General features: G+C 45.1%; 1 protein-coding gene across 1 annotated transcript in view; it reads left to right on the top strand.

Moving 5' to 3' along the window:
* Nucleotides 1-12,272, top strand: part of epb41l5 (erythrocyte membrane protein band 4.1 like 5) — a 149,072-nt gene that overhangs the window by 122,179 nt on the left and 14,621 nt on the right. The window contains exons 21-22 of the mRNA XM_055638750.1: nucleotides 5,364-5,466; nucleotides 10,904-10,981. Coding sequence (XP_055494725.1) covers nucleotides 5,364-5,466; nucleotides 10,904-10,981 — 181 coding nt within the window. The remainder of the gene's footprint in view (nucleotides 1-5,363; nucleotides 5,467-10,903; nucleotides 10,982-12,272) is intronic.

Here is a 12,272-nt window from a genome sequence, read left to right as displayed (position 1 = left end):
CTACCCTGGTTCCACAGCAGCCATTTCCCAGTTGGCAGTGCCAATTTTAAAACTTGTCATATCTCTAACAATCGTATCCTTGTCGCGAAGCTTTGGTCTTCCTCTTGGCCTCCGTGCCTCGGTAACCTCTCCGTATAGCACACATTCACGAAGACTCGTCAGCGTTGTGGCGAGGTCAGTTTGACGGCCGTCTTTGGCAGAGAATTCCACAGATTCACAACTCTCTGGGTGAAAAGGTTTTTCCTCATCTCAGTCCTAAATGGCCTACCCCTTATTCTTAAACTGTGACCCCTGGTTCTGGATTCCCCCATATAGGAAAGTGTCACATAGCAGTGCTGGACATAAACGATGCGGATGTGATCTTAAAAGGTATGTTGCAAAACCTACCTGAATCGTCGTTGAGAATCTGCCCCAGCCCGTGTGTGTGATTTTGGCGCTGTTTAGAGGGGGCGGGTTTAAAACGCGATTTTTACTAGGCTGTTGCAATCGAAAATGTTCTGCCTAGTAAATCATTAACGAAAAATCGCTGAAAGACCCCGTCGCAAAAGGTATTATTAGTTTTTATGGCCTTGTATAATGGTTATAGTAGTTTAAAAATCACTCTCTAAACCCACGACCTCTCGCAGCCCCAGGGTTTTATAAAGCAAACAATTAAAGGTATGTACCTTATTTTTACATTAAAAGGGTCTTCTTAAGAACCCTGTATATAAAGTTTTTTATAGCGAGTAGTTCATTTTGGGCTCTTTATATCCCGCAGTATTTTTCTGGGCATTTGAGGGCACAAATCCAGCGCAATGTGAACGTTCTAAACCAGCGCGTTCACAGGAACCCACTAGAGAGCTGATTTAAAATGGACTTTAATTTACTGCAATTGAACACTAAATTCCTTCCATTTGGCCTATAAATTAATGTAAATGAGATTTTAAAATCATGTTTTATTGTGAATTATTTATGAATATTATTTGGACACTTGGGCTATTTAAAAACGTTAATCATTTATTAAGAAATGGAGAGATGTTTAGATCTAGTAATTGAAGTTTGAAATTAGCTACACTTGGGTAACTAACTAATTATATGCTTTAATTTCAGGTCATCCAAGTTAGATTATTTTATGTTTGTTTCAGAATGGTTCAATCTACGATAATTGAAAATTTCATTCAGTTCTCTTAACTTTTAAGAAGGTTATGGCCTTTTGACAGAACACGATCACAGCTTTTTTGTTATGTCCATAGAAAATCAATAGGGAACAAGATGCTAATTTCCGAGTATGAAAATGGCCATAACTTTTTAAATACTTGAGATATGAAAGTGAATTAGGTGTCAAATTAAACTTCTTTTTATGCTTTATCTGATGGGATAAATTGCAGACTTGATTTTTTAAATATCAAAATTTTGTAACATTGCTAATCTTAAGCAAAATGTAAAGTGCAGAAATAACTCAGCGGATCTGTGAGGATGAATAGATGGCGATAATTTGGGCTGGGATCCTTCTTCAGTTAGGCCAGTTAGCCCATGATGTTCATGCCATTTGAACTAAGAAAGTCAAGTTGAGATTATTGAGATACAGAATGCACAAGTGATATACAGTGATATACAGGTACATGGAAAATCTTGCTTGAAGCAACATCACAGGTGCATGGACACAGACAACATTATTTATTATACATCCATTACACACAGAAAAAGCGTGCAAAAAAACAAGATATTTGTGCACAAGCAGAATTAGAAAGCTAGCTGATATCACCCACCGTAACAATCCGACTTTTCCACCACTTGGTCTAGAGCCTGCAGGTCACAGACAACCCATCTGGCATAGATATATGCTATAGCATTTGCAGCAGTCCATTTGGCCCAACTCTTCCATTCTGGCACCAACTAATGCAACCCATGTGAATATAGAATGCAGATATTTGATTAGGCGTAGGGCATGAGAATGAAATCATTTCTGCAGATCAACCTTTCCATTGTAGATGGCAATTCCCGCAGATCCCCAGCTCCCTGACTACTGAAGTGGTTGCAACTTCTTTAGCTTTTTTTTTGGTTTTGTTTAATTCAGAGATACAGCGTGGAAACAGGCCCTTCGGCCCACTGAGTCCATGCCGACCAGCGATCCCCGCATACGAACACTACCCTACACGCACACACTGGGGGCAATTTACAATTATTCCGAGCCAATTAAACCGACATACCTTTCCGTCTTTGCAGTGTGGGAGGAAAGCGGGGATCCCGGAGAAAACCCATGCATGTCACAGTGGAGAACGTACAATAGACAAGCACCCGTAGTCAGGATCGAACCTGGGTCTCCGCTGCGCCACCTTGCCACCCTAAACCTCTTGAATTATAACACACAACTCATAATACAAATCCAGTCTGTGTGTCTCACCCACCTGGCGTCACATTTCAGGGTGTCAACGGGTGGAAAGTGAAGCTTCAATGAAGAGAATGAAGAGTTTGCTTATTAGTTTGCAGCCCGATATTAGCAGACTCCTTCTAATCTGCATTGAAATTACAACCTCACCCTGTGTTGAAATGAACAGCTAAAAGGATGACACCCAGTTTTAATGTGTTACTTAAACCTGACACCATGAGCAAATTCCAACCGAATCATAACCGATCCTATATTTAAGATGAAATAATACTGCTTGATACCCATCAGTTTGAAGCTGCCAGAAACGTGTTCTGGTTTCAAGTTAAACAGTAATAACCAGGGCGTGATAACAGAAATACATCTTTATACCACACTTCATTGGCACTTACCAAACGACCTTTGCATCACCTGGAATATAAATAATATTTTAAGATCAGAGGACATTGCTTGTCATGTTTTACATTCTGAAATGCAGAGCAATTCCAGGCGTGAGCTGAATAAGTTGTCTTTGCAACTCAATCCTGCTAGCTGCTGTGCAAGCAATGATAGTTCACAGAGGGACTATGAAGACAGGTCTTGCAAATAAACCTAAGAAAATAGGTGGTGCTTGCGGCCATTCTGGCCTGTTGGCACAATGGCACAGCTGGTGGGGATGCTACCTCTCAGCACCAGAGACCCAGGTACCATCCTGACCACTGCGGCTGCACGGTGGCGCAGCGGTAAAGTTGCTGCCTCGCAGGGCCGGAGACCCGGGTTCAATCCTGACTATCGGTACGCTCTGCACGGAGTTTTGTGCGGTCTCCCTGTGACCGCGTGGGTTTTGTGTAAATGAATGAATACTTTATGGTCACATGTGACAAGTCACAGTGAAATTCTTGGCGCACATACCAAAGGTATGCAAATAGTCGCCACATAGAGGGCGCTTACAAAGTCACAAAGGACACTGCACCAAGCCCCCCCCCCTTGTTCTCCCCCCTCCCCCTCTTCCTCCCTATCCCTCATGGCGGTCCTGCCATTGTTCATTGTTCTCCCCCCCTCTTTCTCCCACATGGTGGTCCCTCCACGCTGGGTCCTCCATTGCTCATCGTTCTTCCTCCTCCCTCACGGCGGGTTCTCCGGGTGGTCCGGTTTCCTCCCACACTGCAATATGATTGTTGGTGTCGGCACGGACTCGGTGGGCCAAAGCGCCTGTTTCCGCATTATATGCCTAAAGTCTAAAAGACTGTGAAGTCTGTATGGAATTTTTACCCATTCTCCACGATGGGAGAGGGGAGAAGAGGGAGTGGCCAGAGTGCAAATGGTCCTTGATTATGCTGCTGGGCCTCCTGTGATAATCTAATGCGGTTAATATTGTAAGAATTGCTTTGTCCAGTTATGGTGGATTTTTTCTCCTTTATCTGGATCTAGGTAGACTCTCCATCATATTCCTATCTTTAGAAACATAGAAAATAGGTGCAGGAGGCCATTCGGCCCTTCGAGCCAGCACCGCCATTCATTGTGATCATGGCCGATCTTTATGTTAGGTTGTTGGATGGATGAAGTGGATCTTATCTGTGGCATGGATTGCTAAGGATGATGGGGAGGGAAACTGAACTTGAATCTGATGGTCCATCTAAATGTGTCATTTTTAATGAGGAAGGCCAATTATTTATTGATTTTAGTTTATTAGTTCAGTTTAGTTTAATGTCACGTGTACCGAGGTACAGTGAAAAGCATTTGTTGATAAGCGGAAAGACAATACATGATTCCAATCAAGCCATCCACACTGTACAGATACATGATGAACGGAATAACATTTGGTTAGGTCCAGTGAGGTCCGATTAGAGATAGTCCAAGGGTCTCCAATGAGGTAGGTAGTAGTTCAGGACCGCTCTCCAGATGATGATAGGATGGTTCAGTTGCCTGATAACAGCTGGGGAGAAACTGTCCCTGAATCTGGAGGTGTGCGTTTTCACACTTCTGTTCCTCTTGCCTGGGGAGAGAGGGGAGAAGGGAGGGTGAGACTCGTCAAATATTATCACCTGTACTGAGGTCCAGCGAAATGCTTTTGTTTGTGTGCCATCCAAATAACTCGGGTCATACCATACACAAGGTCAACCAAGCCATTCACCATTGCAACAGGTTAGTGCGAAGGGAAAATTACTAGTGTGCAAAATATAGTTCACAGCATTGTAGTGTTCCAGAGAAAAAGTGCAATGTCTACATTGACGTGGGTTGGAAGATCGGGACTACACCCGAGCTATGTTCTGTAGTCTGATAACAGAGAGGAGGATAGACACAAAATGCTGAAGTAACTCAGCGGGTCAGGCAAGTCAATGGCAAGTCAAATTTCACTACACCAATTGGTGTATGTGATAATAAATGTCCTTTGTATCCTTTTGTAGCATCTCTGGAGAAAAGGAATAGGTGAAGTTTTGGGTCAACAAACTTTACCTATTCCTTTTCTTCCAGAAATGCTGCCTGACCCGCTGGGTTACTCCAGCATTTTGAGTCTTATCTACGGGGTAAACCAGCATCTGCTGTTCCTTCCTACACAAGAGAGGGGAAGAATGTGTTCCTGATCTGATTGTAGTTTCAAAGTATCGAACACAGGTTACTATTCTCACTCCTCTCCCCATTTATAGGCATAGAGTGATACAGCGTGGAAACAGGCCCTTCAGCCCAACCTGTCCACATCGGCCAACATGTCCCAGCTACACTAGTCCCACCTGCCTATGCTTGGTCCATATCCCGCCAAACATGTTCTATCCATGTACCTGTCTAACTGTTCCTTAAACTTTGAGGTAGTCCCAGCCTCAACTACCTCCTCCGGCAGCTTGTTCCATACACCCACCACCCTTTGTGTGAAAAAGTTACCCCTCAAATTCCTATTAAACCTTTCCCTCTTCACCTTGAACCAATGTCCTCTGGCCCTTGATTCCACTACTCTGGGCATGAGATTCTGTGAACCTACCCGATCTATTCCTCTCATGATTTTATACAATCTTCTTTATAGCGATGGTCTACATGAGGAGGATACGAGTCCAAACTGTGACGTTCCAACCACTCCTTCTGATTTCGCAACAACCGAATCAACCAGTGATTTTCCTGCTCTAAAGGTAAGGCAAACGTTAATTTCTATAGTATTTCTTATCCCCAAAGAAACTTTTGAAAGTGAAATCACTGCTGTGAAGGCCTCTGTCGAAGCCAATGTGTATACAGGAAGACCCCTCAAATACTTTAGGGCAGCACGGTGGTGCAGCGGTAGAGCTGCAGCCTCCTAGCACCAGAGACCCAGGTTCGATCCTGTCTACGGGTGCTGTCTGTACGGAGTTAGTATAATCTCCTGGTGATCTGTGTGGGTTTTCTCCAGGAACTCCAGTTTCCTCCTGCACTCCAGAGATGTACAGGTTTGTAGGCTAGTTGGCTTGGTATAAATGTAAATTGTCCATAGTGTGTGTAGGATAGTGTTAGTGTACAGGGATCGCTGGTGAGCGCGGAGCCGGTGGGCGGAAGGGCCTGTTTCTACACTGTTTCTCTAAACTAAACGATCCAGTGTGCCTTTCTTTCAAGCTGTGGTTCTCTGGGCATCTCTAACTATCTGACCAACAGGCTCCAGGGGCCTAACTTCATTGGAGGAGTTCCCTGCTGGTTAGGCATCCCCTGCTTCATCACCAGGGGGCAGTAGAAGCCAGTGAAATATTAACATTTTATTTTCTGTGCATGAGGCAGTCTAACGTATCTGGTAACAAACCCATTGCAATGAAAGCATCTCAAACTATAATTTGTTCACAGCATGTGGTCATCACTGGCAAGTCCAGCATTTACTATAAGACCATAAGACACAGGAGCAGAATTAGGCCATTCGGCCCATCGAGTCAACTCCGCCATTTGATCATGGCTGGTCTATTTTTCCCTTTCAGCCCCACTCTCCAGCCCTGTCCCCATAACCTTTGACACCCTTACTAATGAAGACCCTGTTAACCTGGAGTTTAGTAGGATGAGGGAGAATCTCATTGAAACTTACCGAATAGTGAAAGGTCTGGATAGGGTGGACGTGGAGAGGATATTTCCACTAGTGGGAGAGTCTAGGACCAGAGGCCATCGCCTCGAAATAAAAGGATGTACCTTTAGAAAGGAGATGAGGAGGGTGGTGAAACTGTGGAATTCATGGATATTGTTAAGGTGGAGATTGTTTATTTCTTGATTAGTTTGGGTGTCGGGGGTTATCGGGAGAAGGCTGGAGAATGGGGTTGAGTGGGAAAGAAAGATCAGCCATGATTGAATGGCAGAGTAGACTTGATGGGCCGAATGGCCTAATTCAGCTCCTAGAACTTATCAAACATGAATCAAAGGACGTCCCTTTAGAACGGAGATGAGGAGGAATTTCTTTAGTCAGAGGGTGGTGTGTCTGTGGAATTAATTGCCATCTCTTTCCCTAATTGCCCTTGAAAGTGCATGGTGAGCCAGCACATTGAACAAATGCAGTCAACGTCATGTTGCCAAGGTGGCAGTTACAGTAAGTGTTTGCAATTAGCAGAAAGGAATAACAATACATTCCCAAGTTGGAACGGCTTATACCAAAGATAGACACAAAATGCTGGAGTAACTCAGCGGGACAGGCAGCATCTCTGGAGTGAAGGAATGGGTGACATTTTGAGTCAAGACCCTTCTTTGGGCAAAGAGTCAGGGGAGAGGAAAACTAGAGATATGGAAAGGTACAAAGAGAGGTGTGAAAAGGACAGATCAAAGCAGATGCAATAGACAATAGATGCAAGAGTAGGCCATTTGGCCCTTTGAGCCAGTACCGCCATTCATTATGATCATGGTTGATCATCCACAATCAGTACCCCGTTCTGAACAAGGAAATGTACAATTGTTCATGAAGACAACTAGACATCCAAACAGGAAATGTTGGATCCTACAGCGATTCTCCAGATCCCTGGTGTTTCCAGTGAGATGGTTAACGAAGATCGACACGAGATGGCTGAAGCCCCTGTCCCACTTAGCAGACCTAAACAGCAACCTCTGGTGACCTTGCCCGCCACCCAAGGTTTCCATGAGGTCACTCTCCCTAATGGTCGAAAGTGGTTTCCGCGGTGGTCGAGGCTTCATCTAGGTTGCTGCTATTTTTTTCATCATGATTAAAACCGGCCTCGACTAAAAATAGGTTGCCGTTTTAAAAATGGATCATTTTTTAGTTGCAGGTCTAGTCAAAGCCAGTTTTCTTCATAGTCGAGGAAGGTTTTCAACATATGCGTGGGAGGTGGAAGGAGGTTGCAGGTCACCTCGACCTTGATTTTTTTTTTGGGTGGCGGGCAAGGTCACCAGAGGTTGCTGTTTAGGTCTCCTAAGTGGGACAGAGGCTTAACAACTCTGGTCCGAGATAATTTCTGGATGATTTTTCATATTCACCAAGAACTTCCACTGTTTTTGCCTGTCAACGTGCCTTATTTTTAATAACCTGCAGTAAAATATTCAAAGTAAGTAACAAAAATCCCCACAAGATATTTTCCAAATGTCTCCTGGATTGCTTGCATGTTCAGGACAATTGCAGGGAGCTGTCAAAATAATCCCACACTCGTCCACTCGCTCCTTTTTCATATAGAAACCAGGAACTGCAGACACTGGTTTAGAAAAATAAAAGACCCAAAGCGTTGGGACGTATTATGGGATGCCTCACACCTTGGTTTGGGAACAGCTCCATCCAAGACCGCAAGAAATTGCAGCGAATTGTGGATGCAGCCCAGACCATCACACAAACCAACCTCCCTTCCAATGACTCCACTTATATCTCCCGCTGACATGGCAAGGCATAATCAAGGACGAGTCGCACCCTGGCCACTCCCTCTTCTCCCCGCTGCCATCGGGCAAAAGATATAGAAGTGTGAAAACACACACCTCCAGATTCAAGGACAGTTTCTTCCCTGCTGTTATCAGGCAACTGAACCATCCTACGAACAACTAGACGGCAGTCCTGAACTACTATCTACCCTCGGACTATCTTTGATTGGACCTTACTGGCTTTATCTTGTACTAAACGTTATTCCCCTTATCATGCATCTGTGCACTGCGAATGGCTCGATTAGAATCGCGTATTGCCATTCTGCTGACTGGTTAGCAGGCAACAAAAGCTTTTCATTGTATGTCGGTACACGTGACAATAAACTAAAACTGAACTGAATTGGAGTAACTCGGAGGGTCAGGCAGCATCTTTGGAGAACGTGGATAGATGATGGTTCAGGTCAGGTCATTGCTTACCTGTGTCCTCCAGAGATGCTGACTGACCCGTTAAGTTAAGGGCCTGTCCCACTGTATGAGGTAATTCAAGAGTTCGCCGGAGTTTCCCCTGATTTGACCTCGGAGAATTACGGTAATAGCTGTTCGTAGGTAGTCGGGGCTCTCGTGGACATTTTTCAACATGTTGAAAAATCTTCACGAGCTTACCGCGTTTCCCGAGTACCTGCCGTTAGCGTTACGAGCCGCTAAGAGACGTCCCGAGCTCCGACGTACCCGCTACGTACATTCTACGTACTTACCACGAGTTTGATTTTTTTTTTCAAACTCGGGAGAGCTCTTGAATTACTTCGTACAGTGGGACAGGGGCCCTTTACTCCACCACTTTGGCAAATAAACACCGTCACTCTCGTGAAGAAGTCACAGCAGCGGCTGTATTTCCTGAGGTCTCTGCGGAGAGCAAACGTTTCACAGCCGCTGCTGCTGTCCTTCTACCGGTTTGCCGTGGAAAGTATCCTCTCCTATGGCATCCTGATGTGGTTTGCCAGCTGCACTGTGGCTGAGAGGAGGGCGATGCAGAGAGTTATAAAAACTGCACAAAGAGCATCACAAACACTCAACTACCCTCCCTGGATGACATATACAGGGCCCGATGCTTGGGCTGGGCCACAAACATCAAGCAGGACACATCCCACCCTGCCAATCACCTTTTCACTCTGCTACCCTCTGGGAGGCGATTCAGGTCTCTGAAGGCTCGCACCAGTAGACTAAAAAATAGTTTCTACCCATGTGCGATAAAATAACTTAATTCTAACAAACACTGGGGAAGCACAATATAATTTGGGGTGCAAGATAATGCGCAATATTCTTTTAAAATATTTTTAATACCTATTTATTATTATTTTTTACTGATAAGTGTATATGTGAGTCAATGGCTGTTGTGTTTGTTCTTCTTAAACCAAAGGAGATGCAATGGAATTTGACAATATTGTGTGTCTATTCTATTCTATTCTTTGTGTCACACCTTTTCCGTGGAAGTCCAAGATTAACGATTTTGAGGCGGAGCTACTAAACTTTAGTGCAGTTATCCAATACATTCAGACATGTGTATCTTTTGTGGATCGAGATTTAGCACAAGAATCCTCTTTAATGAAAATAATGATAAGCCTCCACAAAATGTTGTAAAGTTGAAAGAAACTGCGCGTTGCTAATCAATCAACATTAGCTCGTGGCAAAGGGGCTCCCTCTGCTGGAGTTGTTTTGAAATTACAGTATTTCAAGAGAGAGTCAAGTGTTCTATTGTCACATGTTCCAGATAGAACAATGAAATTGTTACAATGAGATGCTGCCTGATCCATTGAGTTCCTCCAGCACTTTGTACCTTTTTTTAAGGGCAAGTATAAGCCACTGTGATCATGATTTGTCTGCCTCTGGTCCCAACTTCTGTTCTTTCTGAACAGTCTGAAGAAGGGTCTCCACCCGAAACGTCATCTATTCCTTCTCTCCAGAGATGCTGCCTGACCCGCTGAGTTACTTACTCCAGCATTTTGTGTCTATCTTCTGTGTAAACCAGCATCTGCAGTTCCTTCCTACACATCCAGTTCTTTGTCAGCTCTTTATAGTCCTCAATTCCCTGATGTTCCATACCGTCTTTAAAAGGTTTCCATTATCTACCTTCCAGCGAGTAGAGCTGCTGCCTCGCTAGAGACCCGGGTTCGCTCCTGGCATGGGTCCTGTCAGTGTGGAGTTTGCATGTTCGTCCTGTGTTCACGTTGGTTTGCTCCGAGTGCTCCCATATAGAGCGATACAGTGTGAAACCAGGCCCACACTAGCCAACATGTTGGCCCAGCTATACTAGTCCCACCTGCCTGCTTTTGGTCCACATCCCTCCAAACCTGTCCTATCCATGTACCTGTCTAACTGCTTCTTAAACATTGGGATAGTCCCACCTCAACTACCTCCACCGGCACCTTGTCCCATACACCCACCACCCTTTGGGTGAACAGATTCCTATTAAATCTTTTCCCCTTCACCTTAAACCTATGTCCTCTGGTCCTCAATTCCACTACTCTGGGCAAGAGACTGCGCATCGACCCGATCTATTCCTCTCATGATCTTATACACCTTTATAAGATCGCCCCTCATCCTCCTGTGCTCCAGAGAATAGAGTCCCAGCCTACTCAACCTCTCCCTATAGCTCAGACTCTCTAGTCCTGGCAACATCCTCGTAAATCTTCTCCGTACCCTTTCCAGCTGGACACCATCCCAAGGACGTGTTGGTTGACAGGTGACCACAAATCCTCTCTATTGTTTCTGCAGGATGTTGCTGAAGATCTGGACAACCTGCTGTCAGCACTCAGTGAGAATCTGATCGACTTCACTGATCCCGGCTCACTGGTAAGAACAAGGGGCTCTTTTTCTTCCTACAATTCACTGGTCCCAGGGATGTGGTAAAGGTTTATTCTTGTCACGAGTCCCAAGATGGGCATTGCCCATTAGGCCATTGTTTCTTTTCTATCCCTCACGGTGGCGCAGCGGTAGAGTTGCTGCCTTACAGCGAATGCAACTCCGGAGACCCGGGTTCGATCCCGACTATGGGTGCGGTCTGCATGGAGTTTTGTACCTTCTCCCCGTGACCTGCGTGGGTTTTCTCCGAGATCTTCGGTATCCTCCCGCGCTCCAAAGACGTTTCAGGTTTTTAGGTTAATTGGCTTGGTAAATGTAAAATGTAAAAAATTGTCCCTAGTGGGTGTAGGATGGTGTTAATGTGCTGGTCGGCGCGGACCCGGTGGGCCGAAGGGCCTGTTTCCATGCCGTATCTCTAAACTAAACTAAAGGTGTGACTTGGAAGAGAGCCTATGGATGGTGGTATTTACAAACACCTTGTTCTTCGGATGGTAGAGTTCAGTGTTGAGATACAGCAAGGAAACAGGCACTCTGGACCTTCAGTCTTCCATTCCATAGCTTTTCTAGGCTATTGTTATAGAAACCACAAGGACAAGGGGTCACAGCTTAAGGATAAGGGTTGAGAAGAACTTTTTTCACACAGAGAGTTTACATATTTAAGAGGGAGTTAGATGCGGTGGCTAAAGAAGGCAGGTACGGGATACTGAGTTGGATGATTCGAATGGCGGTGCAGGCTCGAAGGGCCTATGCTGAGTCTTCCATTCCACAAGCTGTTTAGTTTACAGAGCGGAAACAGGCCTTTGGCCCGCTGAGTCCACACCAACCAGCAAACCCCGTGCACTAGTACTATCCTATGCACTAGGGACAATTTACAATTTTTACCAAAGGCAATTAACCTACAAACCTGTACGTCTTTGGAGTGTGGGAGGAAACCGGAGCACCCGGGTGAAACCCACATGATCACATGAGCATGTACAAACTCTGTACATACAGCACCCATAGTCAGGATCGAACCCGGGTCTTTGGTGCTGTAAGGCAGAACTCTATCGATGCGCCATCGTGCCGCGGTTGTGTGTTTCGGAGGTGCTATCATAGTCGCTTAGGCAAATAATTGTACAATTTGTGAACACTGCTCACTGCAGCCCCATAGTGCGCTGGCGATGGGGTGAATGAATATCATATGGAATAGGAGTAGAATTAGGCCATTCGGCCCATCAAGTCTACGGTGCCATTCTAACATGGCTGATCTATCTCTGCCTCCTAACCTCATTCACCTGCCTTC

The sequence above is a fragment of the Leucoraja erinacea genome, chromosome 7 (assembly GCF_028641065.1).
Source record: "Leucoraja erinacea ecotype New England chromosome 7, Leri_hhj_1, whole genome shotgun sequence".
In the NCBI taxonomy this organism is placed as follows: Eukaryota; Metazoa; Chordata; class Chondrichthyes; order Rajiformes; family Rajidae; genus Leucoraja; species Leucoraja erinaceus.
This window is presented reverse-complemented; position numbering and strand designations above follow the sequence as displayed.